This window comes from Pelobates fuscus, chromosome 2 (genome assembly GCF_036172605.1).
Source record: "Pelobates fuscus isolate aPelFus1 chromosome 2, aPelFus1.pri, whole genome shotgun sequence".
NCBI lineage: Eukaryota > Metazoa > Chordata > Amphibia > Anura > Pelobatidae > Pelobates > Pelobates fuscus.
This window is the reverse complement of record NC_086318.1, coordinates 349,175,154-349,195,829: the sequence shown is the minus strand read 5'-3', so window position 1 is coordinate 349,195,829 and position 20,676 is coordinate 349,175,154. Positions and strand designations below refer to the sequence as shown.

At 38.0% G+C, this 20,676-nt stretch overlaps 1 protein-coding gene across 5 annotated transcripts in view; it reads left to right on the top strand.

Moving 5' to 3' along the window:
- ADGRG6 (adhesion G protein-coupled receptor G6) overlaps positions 1–14,326 on the top strand; it is a 166,460-nt gene extending 152,134 nt beyond the window's left edge. For all 5 annotated transcript variants that reach the window (XM_063443614.1, XM_063443613.1, XM_063443611.1 and 2 more), the window contains one exon: positions 11,033–14,326. In XM_063443614.1, coding sequence (XP_063299684.1) covers positions 11,033–11,211 — 179 coding nt within the window. In that variant the 3' untranslated portion in view covers positions 11,212–14,326. The remainder of the gene's footprint in view (positions 1–11,032) is intronic.
- The last annotated feature ends 6,350 nt before the right edge of the window (positions 14,327–20,676 follow it).

Sequence of the window (20,676 nt, the reverse complement as noted above, 5' to 3'; positions counted from 1 at the left end):
ATAATACATGATAAACAATTATTGATTAGGTATGACATAAGCCCAAGCCTGGACAAGCTGTATAATGATTACCTATAAAAAGAAGCAATGTGGAATGCTTACATAAAATACATACAATGTAGGAGATGATTCACACTTCTAGAATGGTTCTGTAATATAAAAAGCAATATAGTGTAATATGCTAGTACAATTGTATCAATCGAAATGAGCGTCAGGTACTCACAAGCCTAGAGCCAAATTTCTGCATATGGCTCTCATGGATAGCGCTGTGGGACTTTTCAGGATGTCCCTCTCCTATTCCCAGATCACTTATATGATGCTCCGGTTGGGTAATAATCCAGGTTCCACAACTTGACTTGAATTAATCAGGAGAAAACTTTATTGCTCCCCAATGTGGAGTAAAACATGGATAAAATTAAAATTTCGATAAAATAAATAAAAAATAGAGTAACTATATATAGTCCTGCCAATTGGCAAAATGTCCAAATGTCCGAAACGCGTTTCGCCCCGTACCAGGGGCTTTTTCAATCGGTGTATGGGCTTCCTTCTCTGTTTGGCGTCTTCTTAATCCCCTTGTGTCTTTTCACTTCCGGGTTCCCGCTATCGCACGTATGGAATGCAACGTGCGTTCCACCGCTGACGGCATGCGTTCCACTTTCAGATGGCGCCGTCGCTATCAACTGACGTCACTGGAACGCATGTCGAGCGTATCGTGCGTTCCATTTCGGAATTAATGGGAATTTAGATAGTATTAGAGACATAACATAAAAGTGCTCAATTAATAAGAATTTAAATAGCATTAGTAGCATTAAAATGCTGGTGTTATTAGCATAGCATAAAAGTGCTGGTGTTATTAATGGGAACCTAAATAGCATTAATAGCATAACAATAAAGTGCTTAATTAAAATGTTGTTGTTGTGCAAAAAGTGATAATAGCCTTTGACTTTGATAATATTAATCACCTTGAAAAAAACATCATATGCTGACATCTTATATTAAAGTGCTAGTGTTGTGCCAATGGTGATAATCCTTCTTAATCTTAATACTGATATCTTTAAGGTGCTTATAGTTGTAGGGTATTGTTAACTTTCATTATAATATTAAATGTATATCACGCAGGTGTCTCTAGGTGGATAACAAAGTTCTTTCCGTTTTAGAGGATTGCAAGTATATCAAATACTTTTAAAAGCCTGCTCTATATAGTAGGAGGTTGCAGCATTTTCTTGATATTATTCTATTTTATTCTAGCATAAAGATGTTTCTTACAAATAGGCATTTAGAAGAAATGACAGACCTCAAAGTCTGAATTTAGTCCGTGGGGTATTAAAGTGTTAAAGTTGTAGATGAATTTCATTTCCTCTATTCCGATTTTTTTGTTAAAGTCACCTCCCCTCCAATCTTTTTCTACAAGTTTAAGTGGGCAAAAAAATAGGTTCTCAGATTCCTGGTTATGGTGGGTTTTAAAGTGCTTTGATAAACTGTGTGTCTCTAGACCTTTCTTTATGTTGCGCACGTGTTCCGAAATTCTTATGTGCAGGCATCTTATGGTTCTGCCTATGTATAATAGGCCACAGGGGCATTTTATTACATAAATGACTCCTTTTGAGAAGCATGTAAGTTGTTCCTTAATGGTAAATTCCTTATTTATGAAATCTTTAATATCAGTCAAGTGTCTCTTTTTGCTTTTGGTGGTCCTGCACGCCAGGCAGGTCCCACAACCATAGAAACCTTTATTATAGTTTAGAAAATGTTTTATTTTAGCTGGGCCTTCACTACTTCGAACTAGGGTTTTTTTCATATTAGTGGCACCTATATAAAATATACGTGGTTGGGTCGGTAAAATAGTTTTTAAAACAGGATCTTCTTGTAAGATATACCAGTATTTCCTGATGGCTCTATTTATTTGTTTGTGGTTACCATTAAAATTACAAATAAAAGGAATATTCTGGGTATACGTAGATTGTGTGTTTTTGGGTTTGTAGGTTAGTAAATCTTTCCTTGATGTATTCATTACTTCTTCCATAGCTATGTTCAATTCAGTTTCTTCGTATCCTTTTTCTTTAAATTGTTCTCTTATTCTCCCTGCTTGTGTCTTAAAGTCTTCGTCATTGGTGCAGTTTCGCCTTATCCTCAAAAATTGTCCTTTAGGTGCGTTCTTGAGCCATGGTTTATGGTGGCAACTGGATTTCTCGATGTACCCGTTTGCATCTACTGTTTTGAAGAAATTTTTTGTTTTAATTTGCTCATTTTGTACAAAGATGTGGAGATCTAAAAAATGGATTTCCTTCTGACTTTGAGAGGTGGTGAGGATAATCCCCCAGTCATTGTCGTTTAAAAAGTGTTTGAACATCTCTAAAAGGTCTGTCGTGCCTTCCCAAATTAAAAAGATGTCGTCTATGTATCGGTGGTAGGACACCAAATTCGACACCCAGGGATGGATTGAATAGATGAAATGTTCCTCCCAATACGCCATAAAAAGATTTGCGTAACTGGGTGCGAATTTGGTGCCCATCGCCGTCCCTCTAATTTGTAGATAAAAAGTATCGTGATACCAAAAAAAGTTGTTCGTTAAAATGAGGTGGATCCCTTCTAAAATGAACTCTATTTGCTCATCTTTAAAATTCGCTTTAACTAAAAAATATTTCACCGCTCTTATTCCTATTTCGTGTGGGATAATACTGTACAAGGATGTAACATCACTTGTAACCAAATGATAACTGTGTTTCCATTGGATCGAGTCTAGAACTTGTAAGATATGAATTGTATCTTTCAAGTGTGATAATGTCTTAGCAACTATCGGCTGTAGTAGTATATCGATGTACTCTGAAATTCTGGAGGAAATGGAGTCTATTCCTGATATAATTGGGCGTCCTGGTGGGTTTAGTGGGTTCTTGTGTACTTTAGGTAAATAATAAAAAACCGGTAATTTCGGGTGTGCTGTCTGTAAATATTTACCTTCTTTTTCTGTGAGTATTTCTTTTTCCAATCCCTTCTTAATATATTCTTCAAAGAGTTCCTTCACTTTGTTAGTGGGATTAGAATTAAGTTTTTGGTAAGTGCTGGAGTCTGAAAGGATTCTTTCAGATTCTTCCATGTATTTCAGTTTCGATAATACCACTATCCCACCCCCTTTGTCGGCTGGTTTTATAATCAGGTCTTTGTTTTTTTTTTTTTTTTTTAATTTTGTTAAAGTATTTTTTTCTTTTCTAGACATGTTTTTTTGAAATTTATTTAGTTTTTTAATTTTGTTTATTTCCCCCATCACCATGGTCTCAAATGTTTTCATTCCATCAGAGATCATGTGTCTGGGAAAAAAAGTTGATTTCTCTTTCAATTGTGTTTGAACAAAATTTTGTTCGCTTTCCGGGGGTTCATTCGTCGGGCAATCTTTGTCATTAAAAAACTTTTTTAAGCATAGATTTCTCATGAATTTATTCATGTCAATAAAAAAGTTGAATTTATCTATTTCGGCTGTAGGGGCGAACTTGAGGCCTTTTTTCAGGACTTGTATATCTCCATCAGTAAGTGGGCAATCAGTAAGGTTAAAGATTCCATTGGAGTCTATAACCTTCCCTTCTTTTCTTTGTTTCCCCTTTCTTCCTCTTCTGATTCTTGTTCTCTGGATCTCTGGCGTTTGCCCGGGGATTCCCATGATGTCGGTTTCTCTTGCCATTTGAGTTTCCCTGTTGTGGGTTCCCTCCGAAAATCCACAGGAGTGTCTCGATATTTTTCTGTGTGTAGTGGTTCTAGATTCACAGTTTTTCTCTCTTCATATCTTTCTTGAGACTTGATGTCTCTTCTGGATTCCTTTTGTTGTCTTGAGGGATCTCTTTCTCTCACATCTTCTGGTCTGAGGGCTTTCCGGCTGTTCCTTCCATATTCTCTTGGCGTAATTTCTCTTCTTATGTTTAGATCTGGCGAGGGGTTCCTCTTTTCTCCATATCTTTGGATATTCCTTCTATATTGTGGGGACTCTCTCCTTATGCCTTCTTTCACGACGTCTCTATAGCTCCTATTTGGGTCCCTATAGCTCCTATTGGGATGTTGGTATACTGAAGTTGATGCCTTTGGTGACCAATTGGTTTTTGGGGGATTGTTGTCAAGTGTTTTTTTAGATTGCCTATTCCCTCTCTGATCTTGTCTTATTCTCTGAGGGGAATCTTTGAGATATAACTCTTTATTGTTCCAATTATTTGTTCTATGGCTCGGGGAGTGACAATCTCTGTGATTTCTGTACTTTACAAACTCTTTTTGTGGTCTGTACCTTTCAATCTGATTTCTCTGATTTTGCTTTCTCATTCTTTTTGGATACCTGATGTTACCTGTTTTATAATCGTTAGTGTCTCTCAGGTATTTCTTTTTTTTAATTGCAATGGTTTCTTTTTCTATTTTTTCTACTTTTATTCTGACCTCTTTTATTATTTGATTAAATATTTCTGGGCTGGAGGTGTCGCTGAGTTTTTGTTTCCATTTATTTATCTCTTCATCTATTTGTACTAGGGTTTCTTCCCTTCTAGATACTATGTACCCAATCACGCTAAAAGAGAAACCTTCAAGCAGCTTATTCCACCCTAACATAAAGCTGGGGTCTTCTCTATCAAAAGTAGGATCTTTTTCAAATCTGAGACCTCTCGGTGTTATTTGTTCTTTAACGTATTTTTTTAGGGTAGCTACTTCCCATTTTATTTTCATTTCACGGGTCAGTGTTTTTTCCAGATTATTTTTACATTTGTCAGTGTTGGTGTATTCTATATTATTTGTTGAATCTTCAATTTCTACAAACATATGGTCAGCCGAAATAGATAAATTCAACTTTTTTATTGACATGAATAAATTCATGAGAAATCTATGCTTAAAAAAGTTTTTTAATGACAAAGATTGCCCGACGAATGAACCCCCGGAAAGCGAACAAAATTTTGTTCAAACACAATTGAAAGAGAAATCAACTTTTTTTCCCAGACACATGATCTCTGATGGAATGAAAACATTTGAGACCATGGTGATGGGGGAAATAAACAAAATTAAAAAACTAAATAAATTTCAAAAAAACATGTCTAGAAAAGAAAAAAATACTTTAACAAAATTACAAAAAAACAAAGACCTGATTATAAAACCAGCCGACAAAGGGGGTGGGATAGTGGTATTATCGAAACTGAAATACATGGAAGAATCTGAAAGAATCCTTTCAGACTCCAGCACTTACCAAAAACTTAATTCTAATCCCACTAACAAAGTGAAGGAACTCTTTGAAGAATATATTAAGAAGGGATTGGAAAAAGAAATACTCACAGAAAAAGAAGGTAAATATTTACAGACAGCACACCCGAAATTACCGGTTTTTTATTATTTACCTAAAGTACACAAGAACCCACTAAACCCACCAGGACGCCCAATTATATCAGGAATAGACTCCATTTCCTCCAGAATTTCAGAGTACATCGATATACTACTACAGCCGATAGTTGCTAAGACATTATCACACTTGAAAGATACAATTCATATCTTACAAGTTCTAGACTCGATCCAATGGAAACACAGTTATCATTTGGTTACAAGTGATGTTACATCCTTGTACAGTATTATCCCACACGAAATAGGAATAAGAGCGGTGAAATATTTTTTAGTTAAAGCGAATTTTAAAGATGAGCAAATAGAGTTCATTTTAGAAGGGATCCACCTCATTTTAACGAACAACTTTTTTTGGTATCACGATACTTTTTATCTACAAATTAGAGGGACGGCGATGGGCACCAAATTCGCACCCAGTTACGCAAATCTTTTTATGGCGTATTGGGAGGAACATTTCATCTATTCAATCCATCCCTGGGTGTCGAATTTGGTGTCCTACCACCGATACATAGACGACATCTTTTTAATTTGGGAAGGCACGACAGACCTTTTAGAGATGTTCAAACACTTTTTAAACGACAATGACTGGGGGATTATCCTCACCACCTCTCAAAGTCAGAAGGAAATCCATTTTTTAGATCTCCACATCTTTGTACAAAATGAGCAAATTAAAGCAAAAAATTTCTTCAAAACAGTAGATGCAAACGGGTACATCGAGAAATCCAGTTGCCACCATAAACCATGGCTCAAGAACGCACCTAAAGGACAATTTTTGAGGATAAGGCGAAACTGCACCAATGACGAAGACTTTAAGACACAAGCAGGGAGAATAAGAGAACAATTTAAAGAAAAAGGATACGAAGAAACTGAATTGAACATAGCTATGGAAGAAGTAATGAATACATCAAGGAAAGATTTACTAACCTACAAACCCAAAAACACACAATCTACGTATACCCAGAATATTCCTTTTATTTGTAATTTTAATGGTAACCACAAACAAATAAATAGAGCCATCAGGAAATACTGGTATATCTTACAAGAAGATCCTGTTTTAAAAACTATTTTACCGACCCAACCACGTATAATTTATAGAGGTGCCACTAATATGAAAAAAACCCTAGTTCGAAGTAGTGAAGGCCCAGCTAAAATAAAACATTTTCTAAACTATAATAAAGGTTTCTATGGTTGTGGGACCTGACTGGCGTGCAGGACCACCAAAAGCAAAAAGAGACACTTGACTGATATTAAAGATTTCATAAATAAGGAATTTACCATTAAGGAACAACTTACATGCTTCTCAAAAGGAGTCATTTATGTAATAAAATGCCCCTGTGGCCTATTATACATAGGCAGAACCATAAGATGCCTGCACATAAGAATTTCGGAACACGTGCGCAACATAAAGAAAGGTCTAGAGACACACAGTTTATCAAAGCACTTTAAAACCCACCATAACCAGGAATCTGAGAACCTATTTTTTTGCCCACTTAAACTTGTAGAAAAAGATTGGAGGGGAGGTGACTTTAACAAAAAAATCGGAATAGAGGAAATGAAATTCATCTACAACTTTAACACTTTAATACCCCACGGACTAAATTCAGACTTTGAGGTCTGTCATTTCTTCTAAATGCCTATTTGTAAGAAACATCTTTATGCTAGAATAAAATAGAATAATATCAAGAAAATGCTGCAACCTCCTACTATATATAGCAGGCTTTTAAAAGTATTTGATATACTTGCAATCCTCTAAAACGGAAAGAACTTTGTTATCCACCTAGAGACACCTGCGTGATATACATTTAATATTATAATGAAAGTTAACAATACCCTACAACTATAAGCACCTTAAAGATATCAGTATTAAGATTAAGAAGGATTATCACCATTGGCACAACACTAGCACTTTAATATAAGATGTCAGCATATGATGTTTTTTTCAAGGTGATTAATATTATCAAAGTCAAAGGCTATTATCACTTTTTGCACAACAACAACATTTTAATTAAGCACTTTATTGTTATGCTATTAATGCTATTTAGGTTCCCATTAATAACACCAGCACTTTTATGCTATGCTAATAACACCAGCATTTTAATGCTACTAATGCTATTTAAATTCTTATTAATTGAGCACTTTTATGTTATGTCTCTAATACTATCTAAATTCCCATTAATTCCGAAATGGAACGCACGATACGCTCGACATGCGTTCCAGTGACGTCAGTTGATAGCGACGGCGCCATCTGAAAGTGGAACGCATGCCGTCAGCGGTGGAACGCAGGTTGCGTTCCATACGTGCGATAGCCGGAACCCGGAAGTGAAAAGACACAAGGGGATTAAGAAGACGCCAAACAGAGAAGGAAGCCCATACACCGATTGAAAAAGCCCCTGGTACGGGGCGAAACGCGTTCCGGACATTTGGACATTTTGCCAATTGGCAGGACTATATATAGTTACTCTATTTTTTATTTATTTTATCGAAATTTTAATTTTATCCATGTTTTACTCCACATTGGGGAGCAATAAAGTTTTCTCCTGATTAATTCAAGTCAAGTTGTGGAACCTGGATTATTACCCAACCGGAGCATCATATAAGTGATCTGGGAATAGGAGAGGGACATCCTGAAAAGTCCCACAGCGCTATCCATGAGAGCCATATGCAGAAATTTGGCTCTAGGCTTGTGAGTACCTGACGCTCATTTTGATTGATACAATTGTACTAGCATATTACACTATATTGCTTTTTATATTACAGAACCATTCTAGAAGTGTGAATCATCTCCTACATTGTATGTATTTTATGTTTGTATTTTATAGAGTGGTGTAAGGGGTTTCCACTCAGGTGATCTGTGGCATTTATTGCCACCACACTTAATCCCACTTTGTTTGTATATTTTTGTGTTTCACTTACTAATGTGGAATGCTTAGTAGTGAACAGAACTTTTTATCCAAGACATTCATAAAGGCCTTCTTATTAGATTGATGTCGTAAAAAAACAAACAAATTGAAGATGGTCAGGAAGGTCTTTAGACAGGATCAGCAAATATGCACTATTCTCTTTTATGTAGTTTGGAGGCATATGGCAGAAGCTAAATGGGAATGAGAAGCTGAGAGAATGGAGGGCCCAGAGAAGGTTTCTTAAAGATAGGTTTCAAGTTCAAAAGCAGTGATAGAAAAAGTTAAGATTTGGGTTAAGTTAAAGTTTCATTGAGGAAGTAAAGCAGATGTGCATTATATGTGTTGACTGATTTAATGAAGCATACACCCAACTGCCAAATATTCCCAGCTGTGAAAATAGTTTATGCTCTTCTAATAAGCACTGTAGGGTAATTGACAGTGGTCGATCTGTGTTACGATTGACAGGTCTTTCTGTGAAACTCCCTCTTTTCAGGATGAGGAAAGAGCCATTTAAAACAACATATTCACCTTCTTCCTAAAACTAGTAATAACTATGCAGAGCTACACATTTCTCATCAGCACCGTTCTATGTGAGTCCCACTTTATATTGACAAAGTCTGTATATTCTCGGATCCAAATGTCAATGTTTATAAGCATGGGGATCTGAATGTTATCCAGCTATCAGAGACTGTTGCCATTGCACAGTTAGAAATACATGTCAACTTAGTAAAGTTTAGTAAACAAATTGGTTTAGATAAAGAAAAATGCGCAAGTGAAACAATTTCGGCAGTTCACTTTTCACTGAGTTGCCCAAATCTCGTTTGAGTTCTTTTTCACATGTCTGCTATTCACCTCAATTTGCCTTCAGGGACTAAGTGAAGATGGTAGCAATTCCTGAGCAATCTTGATATAGGTGAACTTTGCAACTCCTTTTATCCATGAAACTGCGCTTCATAAGGTTCAGAGTGGTGAGGGATTGTACAGATACATTCTACAGACCTTAAGGCTTGACAGTCCACTTATACAGGACAAAAGGCTGATAACCAATATTAGTAGCGTTTGATTTTACAAATATCATTATAGATAGACTAATCTCCCACCATGAGAAGTGTATAATAATATGATAAAAAAGCAACAACTTGCAAGACATAGTAAGAGTGGTTTAATCAAAGGGCCGGGGAATCTTCTATGAAACTTTGTTTGGAAAAACACCATCTCTGCTTGTCTGTCAATGTTTTTACATTAATTGTACATTGGATTTTTCTTCGATTCAACCTTTACTTCACACCTCACATTTTGTCAGTTTCCAAGTCCTGCGACTTCTATCTTAAAAATACAGCTCGCATCTGTTCTATTGACACCAGATGCTACTAAGTCGCATGTCCATGCCACAATTACATGAAGTCTTCCAGCTACTGCAGTGCTCTCCTCACTAGTCTTACACATTCCCAGATCACTCCATTACTGTTCATGATGAATGCTGCAGCCAGACTTATCTTCCTGTCCTCTTGCATGTCTCACCCCCCACACTCCCCCTGTCAATGGTTAAGTTTAAAGTCACAGCCTATACTTGGAAATTACTTCATACCACTGCCCTATCGACTGGTCTTCCCTGTTAAATAAGTATGTCCCATCCAGACACTTGCACTCTGCAAAAGACCTGCGGCTGTTCTCTGCTCACATTTGAACATTCTGCTATCACCTTGAATACATCTCTAGAACCGCACCATTCCTAGAAAAACACACTCTTTTGTAAATAAGGATATAGCTTACTCTTCTATAACTGTGTGGTATGACATTTGCGTTGTCATTTTATTGTTGACTTTCCTAGCAACCAATGTTTGCATTGCATGAAGTCCATTTTATCTTTACATTTTGTGTAATTATACCCCAATCCTTTAGAATGTAAGTTCATTTGAGCAGGTCCCTCAACACTCTGTTTCTTTTTGTCCAACTTGAATTGTTGCAACAACTGGTTTGTTAGTCCACCAGTAATACAGTACTCCTGAATATGTTGGTGTTTAAAGCACAAAATAATATTGGGACAACTGGTCATTGTGAAAAACGTTTCTCAGCCTCAGCACTGGAAATAGATAGATATTGGACCTGATGACTTCTGGCTGCACGTATTGAACAACTCCCTGGAATGGCCCAAGTGCATTGGAATTTATAATGTTTATTCTGTACAAAAAAAATTGTCATCTGATTCTCGCTGCCATCAAAACCATTACTTCTACTATCAACAAACTGCTTTCTGATTTTATTTGCACGTGCTATGTCCTTAAAGCTATACAGTTATATACATATGTATATATCTATACATGCATAAAAACATGCATATATTTATACTATGTATATAATCTATATATAAATAGCTATATATTGTATTGCATGCGCTCATTTCACACTGTGGCTTTACAATATAAATGGTATCTTTCTAATACAAATTTGCAGCCTTTTTAAGACACAATATTTTAGCAATATTAAGCAAACAAGTTGTGTAATACCGTTGTGATTTAATAATAATATTAAGACACTTTTTTTTTTTTTTATATTTTAATTTTCAGACGGTGTAATACCTTAAAAATTACACCAAATACATGGCATGGTATATATTCTTATAAAATAATATATAGTTATATCAAAATATTATGGCCAACTGTTAAGTCTAAAAACAATTCAGTCCTTTACTAAATATATATGTTTAGCTACCGAGTTCAACCATAAAATGCAATTCTGAATTATGTGATGTAAATAAAATTATACATATTTTGTTTTAACAGGTTACATTTTTGGCGATAGACCTTCTGTCAAATTTGCTCCGGTGGATGGTGAACAGACATCAATTCTTCAAGTTCATCATGTAATTGACAAGGTCAAAGGATACTGCCATTCCCATTCTGACAATTTTTACAAAAATATCATTATGTCAGATTCCTTCAGTCACAGTACCAAGTTTTAGTCATATTGGGAGCAAGCATCGGTTGAACTTATGTAAGAAGATGCTGCTTAATAAAGCTAAAAGGGAACATGCTCAGATAATCCCATGGTTAACTGGATGCTTGGATTTTCTCCTACAAAAACTATACTTTAATCATGGAACCTTCACAACTTTCGCAATCAACCACCGAATGACTGCAAAGAAAAACATACAGATTTTATTTTGGTGCATTTGTAACTTTCAGGCCAGTCTCATGCTTCCTTGTGTTGTATGTCACTGGGAATTGAAATTGAGAGCAATTTACTTTGTCATTAATCCTTCATCTGCACCTGTGTTAAAAAGAAAATCTCTCTGTTTTAATCTGGCACATCCGAAGAATTTACTTGTGTCCATAAATCTGGGTCCCAATATAAATAATCCACATTCTATAAATTCTTTAAATACATGTAATCCTGCAAATGGGAATTGTTTGAGCCAATACACTTCATTTTGAATGTGTAAGTGAACTATGTGTCTAAATAATTTATTGTTGAAAATTGTAAACATTTGTTTTTACTGTCCTGTAGCTGTCCACAATATCCCATGTTGGAAACCAATGCCGCTATCCTTTTTACTTGTAGAATTTATAAGTGTTGCTAAATTTCACACTCAACCTTACCTTAGCAACTTGCATGTTATTTATATTCTTTTCTTTCTTTAAATTCTTTTTGTAAATAATTTAGATACTTGTCTACATAAAACCATTGTAAACAAAAACAGAAAGCACTATTTCTGATTGTTCTGTATTTATAAGGGAATCGTGTCACTTTGTGAATTATATTTTATTTTGGCTGTTATCTTTTAACAAAGGCATACTTATAACCTTATTAGTATTTCTGAAAAGGGAAATTCTGCATGTAGACATCCAATTTATAGGAAACCCGAGGGAAATAAAAGACAAGTCCATGTCCCCAACATGTAAGCATGTTTTCCTGGTATGATGGAGCACTACCAATACTATATTCCCATAACATTTGTGTTAATTCTCCTTCATTATTTTTTACGAACTAAATTTTCCTTTGAAAGGGTTTCAGCAATAGAGGAAAAAAACACATTTTAACAAATGTTGCAGGTTCTTGAAAGGGGTTTATCATAGTATTTGAACTGCTAAAGCGGCAAGTAATGAGAAAACAATATATTAATAAACATCCGCACATGCACACAAACACACACATAAACACATATAACATGTTAAATTGTAAAAATATTAATCCTCTAATCCTGCTGCACAACACAACTCTACAACACTATGTTACTAAAATATGCATTAGGCATACACTAGTGATTATTAAATAAATACCTTATTTTATTTCACTATTTTATAATGTATTACATTGATTTTGAAAATTTTAAATCACAGCGTTTGTAATCTACTTTAGATTTATTCATATGGATTCTCATCTATTTATTTAAATATTTTCAGCTCAAAATATCAAGTATTAAGCTATTAGCCAGACCTACAACTCCTCATAGTAGGGCTAACCAGCTGATAGTGTTTTGCCCATGACCCAGCCCTGACTACATTTCCACTAGTTGTTTGTGCGGAGTGAGTGGAAATTGCTAAACTCTGCTATAACTGTGAAGCACCACATTCATTAACAGTGCTATGTAAAAAAGATATATACAGCATAAATACATACTTTATTATAATTTTGTCTACAAGTTCCAGTTGATAATGCTGATGATTACACATAAATACATTTAATGAAAATACATCTGGCAGTCTCTTGCCTCAATACATTACATTGATTGTATTTACAATCGTCTTATCTCAATAACTTTAGTTAGTAAAGTTATCTTTGCCACCAGAAGCCATCTAGCTTGTATAGAAATCGTGAGCATGCTTACTGCAATGCACAGAAAGAGAAACAGACCACATAAGCAGGGTATTCATCTTAATGAAGTGGTTATTGTGTCTGGAGTCCCCGAGCACTTTTTCTCCATTTAAAGTTAAACAGTTTTTAGCAATTGACATACAACTAAGGCACAAGTTACAATCTGCTTCAGTCATATCAATTCATAAAAGCAGTAAACAGCTCTGATTCGCTTTGAGTGGTAAGCTGATAATCATGGCAAATCACTGCCACCAATTGCGGAAGAATAAGTCCGAGTGGCACAAAAAAGCCAGGTCATGGACTGTTGGGGCCCCTTATGCAGTGTTAAAGCATTCAACAACAGTTTCAAAAGTTAGTCCAAACACTATGACCACTTCAGTGATTTGATATGGTCATGGTGCCTGGAGTCTGTATATGCAACTCCACCTGTGGCAGGGTAATTAGGCCATCATCAGCCAACCCAGAACAATATTCTGTGCAGATTTTGATGCATTGATTGGCTGAGAGCAGTCAGTTGACACCCACCCAATCAGTGAGCAGAAGGATCAGCATTTGACAGAGCGTGAATCTTCCTACAAAGAAGATAAGGAGCCCTGATGGACCCTAGTAAGAGGGTCAACCATTAGAAACCGTTTTTCTCCATTACTGGAGAATAGGGCCAGGGTATTCCTGGCATCATAATCAGTACAGCTGGCTGTAGTGATTACTATGGTTGGAGTAAGCCCCTGACACTGAACAGAGAGACGGAACCAGGGAGCCCCAGCCATTATAACCACTTTTTTCCCGCTGAATGTCAGATTTGTCTTTTTTTAAAAGACATGTTGGAGAACACACTTATTTTTGGCATGTAATTTCCTTTACAGAAGTCGTTATCTACGCAAATCCATTGATATTCACTATTTGTGTGAAATATAAAAAATGTCAGATTTTTATAATTTTATATATTGGGGAGCAATAGATAGAGCTCTCATTGCCACCAACTAATCTTTCAGTTTTAGAAATCAGATTGTTGCGTAAATATCTGCATTCTGGGACATATCTACTAGAAAACAATCAATATATTAATCCATAAGAATAACATGGATCTATGTACACTGCCTGGGTACGTCTCACTTTACTCTTAAAATGAGTCGAGAGATTGATACCACTTTACATTAAAACAAAGAATACAATTCAATTTACTGTTATTTTTTAAGTATTAAAGACATATAAATAAATATTAACACGGGGATTAAAAGACACCTCCTAAATTCTGGAAAATGTTACATGTTCGTTACATATATGGAGGTACGTCTGTGAATTATCTGCATTTGAAATGATAAATTTAATTTTTACTCTGTTGTAGAAAAGATGGTTCTATTTAGAAAAAGCAATTAGATCTATGACCGATAAAACTGTTAAGGAAAGGCTCGATAGTGTACAATAGTAATATATAGTATTGATTGCATGTCGTAAACATACTGTTGTATGGGTTTAATACTGCTGTTTCATGAAGTGAATTATGCGAGAGCTGCCAAAATACAAATAGAGTCAGTTTTTCCGTTACCTATGCAATCGTCTTCACCGTGCTTCTTCTAAACATGTCATTTCAAAGTCAGTTGAGGAAAAGTTGCAGAATAATACAAATTTTACTTGTTAGCTTTGACAGTGTTTGACATGTACGCCTTAGGCACAGGACTGCGTATCCTGGTTTTAAATCCAGCTCTATGCCTGTTGAATTTATTGTAAGAAATGTTGACTTAATTCTAAAACTATGGAATTATTATTACAATATGTATGTCACTCAGACACAACGCCTGTCTTACCTGTATATTTTTTAAAACGTATGTTTTTGTTTGTTTGGTTGTTTGTTTGTTTACTACCATGTAGTAGAATTTTAATCTATTAATGTCCATTATTTGGTTTTCAACCTTTATGCCCGTGCAACTCTCAGCACTCATTGTCAGGTATTTTTCAAGCTCCTTAACACTGATTTTATTAATGTGTATCAATTCAGTGTACAGTATCATTTATTTTCAGAATATTGCTTTCATGGCAACCGCAGTTCAACTTTAACTGGGGTCAGCATTGCGTTCCATGTATATATTTATTTATTTGTCTGAATGTCTTAAATCATGTTGGATTCTCTAATCTTTGCAATATTCATCATATAAAACACTCGTCATCATTTGAAGAAGTGTAGTTTTTGTGTGGTATTCTGTTACGTTGTTGAGAGAATTGTGAGCAATTTATACTGAGTGTGCCTTTCACTGTAGTACAATTACTGTGTGAAATATAGTCAGTAGAACTTAGAGCGGTGGATGTATCATTTGCTCTAAGCAGAAATGCTATTTTTAAATAAAATATGAATTTCTTTAGTTTACTTTGGCTTTAATTCTATTTGTTTAACACATATGCATTCATTCTTATTATGAAAATAGTGATAGTTAATTTGGAATATTTCCTTTAGGAAGATTGTACCTTAATGTTAGAGGGTATAATATTCTGTGCTTAAATCTATGGGCTTATTTATTTAAAAATGTGTGTTATTTATTTATTTATTTATTTCTACATATATTTTTCCAAGCAGAGTCTTTATGCTTCCTGTATAATGTTTTTCTTATGCTAATATTATACCTTACACCAGGGGTTCCCAATTAATTATTCCCGTGGAACCCTTTGACATAGTGTATCAACATCGTGGAACCCCCACTCATCCATTGCATAAACCTTTTATTTTGTATGTGCTGGTGTGTCTGTGTGTCAACATGTGTCAATGTGTATCTGTGTGTGTGTGTGTGTATGTATCTGATACACCGATACACACAGACTGGCACATACTGACACACAGATACACAAACCTTGACACACAGATACACACACCTTGACACACAGTGTGTATCTGTGTGCGTGTATGTATGTATATATGTGTCAAAGTGTGTGTATCTGTGTTTGTATGTGCCGGTGTGTGTCTGTGTATCAAGGCGTGTGTATCTGTGTTTGTATGTGCCAGTGTGTGTGTGTGTATCTGTGTATCAGTGCATATGCATCTGACACACAGATACACATAGTGGCACACAGATACACACACCTTGACACACAATTACACACACCTTGACACATGGTATGTATGTATGTGTGTGTGTGTGTGTATCTGTGTGTCAAAGTGTGTGTCTGTGTTTGTATCTGCCAGTGTGTGTCAAGGTGTGTGTGTCTGTGGTTATATGTGCCAGTGTGTGTTTCTGTGTGTTAATGTGTGTGTGTGTGTGTATGTATCTGACATACAGATACACACACTGACACATAGTGGCACACAGATACACATACACTGTGACACACAGATGCATACACCTTGACACACAGTGTGTATCTGTGTGTGTGTATGCATCTGTGTGTCAAGGTGTGAGTATATATGTGTCAAAGTGTGTGTAACTGTGTTTGTATGTGCCAGTGTGGGTATATATATGTGTCTCAGTGTGTATCTGTGTGTGCGTAAGTATCTGACACACAGCTACACACACTTGCACACAGTGGCACAAAGATACACACACTGACTCACAGATGCACACACCTTGATACACAGATATACACATCTCAACACACAGTTTGTATACTATGTGTGTGTGTATGTATCACGGTGTGTGTATCTATGTGTCACAGTGTGTGTATGTGCCAGTGTTTGTATCTGTGTGTCAGTGTGTATCTGTGCGTGTATGTATTTGACAAACAGATACACACATACACTGGCACATAGTGGCACACAGATACACACAGATACACACACTGACACACAGATACACATACTGACAGATACACACACCTTGACACACAGATAAACACACACTGGCATATACACACACTGACAGATACACAACATACACAGACACTGACACACACAGACACCGACACACATTTATACACACCCAGTGACACATACACACACCTTGACACACAGATATACAAACTGGCACATACACACACACATTCACACATATTGGAAGATGCACACACTACCACAGGTACACACACCAACACTTACAAACACACACACATGTTTACATTTGTTGTTCACTTACTTTGCTGGCTGAGGTCAACAGCTGCTCACACCCCACTGCTCCTTCTCCCTCCAGCCAGCGTGCTATGTCTCCGAGGAAGTGCTGACACTTCCTGCCAGCATCCAATACTCCAGAGGTCATCTTAGATGACCGCAGTGCCTGACCGGACCCCTGTTTAGTGATACCTATTGGGTGGCCCTAAATGCTTGGGCGACCCGACGAGCAAATCACTGCGGAACCCCAAATTTGTTCTCTGCAGAATACTAATTGGGAAACACTGCCTTACACCCATTTCATCCGAATGAACAAGTCTTCTTGTTTTACTTACTTCAACTCTTGGGAGGGGGGTTACCTTTCATGTGTAAAATTCCCTATTGGGCACTATGGAAAATGCTCCCTCCCTTGTCTGTCAGGGAAAAGCTTAGCTCATCTGTTGTCATTACACTGTGTGCACTAATGACATATGCTAAATATGCACAGAATTGACATGGCAACCCGGGACAGAGTTCTGGGCTGCCAATGCCATGTGTGCTGGGGCTGCAACTTGCCCACAGCATCCCACTAAAACATATCTCAATATGTGCAGTTTTTCAAGCTTAAACCCTGCACATACATACTTCTACGACCATGATCACTTCAATTGACTAAAGTGGTCATGGTGACTGTAGACTAATCTATAAGACTATCATTATTAATCATTTTTACCATATCATAGATACCAAACATATTTCACCACCTAGAAGCAAAACAGGACCATATATAAAAGTTAGAACAATTTGTATGATAAAATGCAAAAAAATTGTATTTTACAGAATTTCAGATTGACAGACCTACACATACATGCAAACACACACATATATCCATACATACACATACATATATAATGACACATACATACTGAGACACACACACATGCAGCTAATTTTTCAGCCACCCTTCTGTTTGTTACCTTTTGGGTGCAGGAGTGTGGCTGGGGCTGATGGGAGTAGGCTGGCTCTCCCCTCCTCATGGTTTCCACTCTGTCTCCTCCCTCCCACAGGGAGTAAGCTAGAAGTGACCAGCTGTCACTTCCTTCCAGCACTAAATCCAGCTGCCTTTTTTAAAAGGGGCCAGGCTGCGCTATTAAATGGGCGCAGCGCTCACCGGGCCCCTGAAACCATATGGGTCCTGTCAGCATGCGGGTAGTCGACCAGTGTGAGGTGCACAGTAGTCAGGTGACTGTCAGGGGGGGACCTCACAGCGCACCCATCCTGCCAGTCACTGAATGTAGTGTTGCCAAACGGACCACAGTCTGACAGGAAAAACTCACTGAGAGAGCACTTCCTGTCAGACTGGGTACTTTGGTCCGCTTGACCATGGAGTTAGCATGTACAGGAGGAAAGGGAGATGGGAGAGAGACACATGGAGGGACTTGGGGGTGAGAAAGACACAAGTAGGGGCTGGGGAGTGGGAGAGACACGGAGTGGCTGAGGGAGAGAAACATGGAGGTGATGGAGGGGTGGGAAAGACGGATTGTGGGGATGGAGTAGCAGAGAGACATGGACACGCTGTGAGGAGAGGTAGAGACACTTGAAGGGGCTGGAGGGGATGGAAGAGAGACACATGGAGGGGCTGGGGTTGGGAGAAGCTCATGGACGGGCTGGGGTGATGGGGAGAGACACATGGAGGGGCTGGGGGGATGGGAGAGACATATGGAGGGGCTGGGATGGTGTGAGAGACACTTGGGGGGCTGGGGAGGGAATGAGACACGGGGTGGGGAAGAGACAAATGGAGGGGATGGGGAGAGACACATGGAAGGCTGGGGGAATGAAACACATGGAGGGGCTAAGGGTGGGGGAATGAGACACATAGATGGGATGGGAGAGACACATGTAGGGGCTCGGGGGGTCAATAAGACACATGTGGGGAATGAGATACATGGAGGGGATTGGGGGGATTAAATACATGGAAGAAATGGGGGTATGAGACACGTGGATTGACTGGGAGGGAACTGGAGAGGGAGAATAAGACACATGGAGGGAATGTGAAGGGGAGAATGAGAGGGACTGGGGAGAATGAGATGCATTGGGGAGCTGTGTGGGAATGAGACACATTGGAGGGCCCAAGGGCAATTTCGCACTGGTGCCCAGTGGTTTTTAGTTACACTTCTATATAGGGGAATATAGTCTAGCACAGGTGTCAGCAACCATGGCTGCTAGCGCCAAACATATTCTGGCCTATCATAGATCTGCTAGTGCAACCTGAGTGGTGATGGCAGCTGGTGAGAGACAATCCTCAATTTACGTATTGCAGCACTTAAATTCCTCCCAGAATTTGAGAACAGGAATCTGCACTAGAGGAGAACAGCCAATAGCAGCTTTCGCAGCCCATGCTATTGACCTGTCCATGGCCAGTCCGGTCCCAACTGGAGCCAGGGGAACACACTGCTAGTTGTACACAGAGCTGCAGAATCAGTCTCCCTCTCCCCCAAATAATTCAAAAAGCCCTCACGCACAACACCACTGAAAATCCACATACATGCTCACATACATGCTCACAACCCCACAAGCAACCTCTCACATGTACACCTGTCACCAAACAAACAATGTGACATATTGTGACAAACTGCCATTTGCCACTGGGCATTGGAGAGGACTTATTGCTAGCCTCCTGCCCTGCAACTATGGCCCTGGAAGGTATTGCCCTTTGAGACTTGCATTTGGGCCTAATGGATCTTGGTATACTGTTTCTGGCCCTTTAACTGTGTTGTACAAAGAAAGGGTTTGTACTTTTAAACTGGCACTTCGAATGCAGTCAAAGTGCCAAAGCCATCGAAGTGCCGAAGCCGTCGAAGTGCCGAAGTCGTCGAAGTGGCCGCCATTAGACAGTCGAACACGTGGCGACGGCCATTTTAATCCAGTCGAACGCGGTGACCTGTACCTTCCCCTACCCTTCGACACTGCGGCTGGAGGCTAAGTCCCGTTCGAAGATTCGAACACCCGTTCGAACTGGACTTTGTCATTTTGGTGTAAGATAGACCTCCATTATACTATTGAACATGGCTGGAACGCAACCCCGGTTCCACTTCGACACTTCGACAAAAGTCGAAGTGAGTTCGACGATTCGAACGCCGCCTTCGGATGGGACTTTGTTACTTTTCAGGGCAGAAATAGACCGACCGCACAGCCTGAATCTGTGGAACTGTTTTGGGCAGGAAAATGTGCTTGCGGTCGGTCATAAAGGACTTCCAGCGAACTCTTTAACCCCTGGATGGAATTGACTGCATTTTGGATATGTGTGTAAGTAAAGTATGCTGATTAATAATATGTGGTTTTTATGAAGATTGAATGTATAGTTTTAAAGTTATAAAAATGTATAAAAATGTATGTTTAAATTGTATGTTATAATTGGATTACCTCTCAGGCTAAGGGGAGGGAATCTGTGGGATGTAACCATTGTGTGATTGGGTAATGTTTAATTGGATGTGGGCATCTTCCTTGCAGGGGAGAATTGCATAAAAGCAGAGTGTGTGTAATTAAACACCAGAGATCTTCTTGACCCTCAACACGTAGTCTTGTCTCGTGATTGGAGGGGACAGC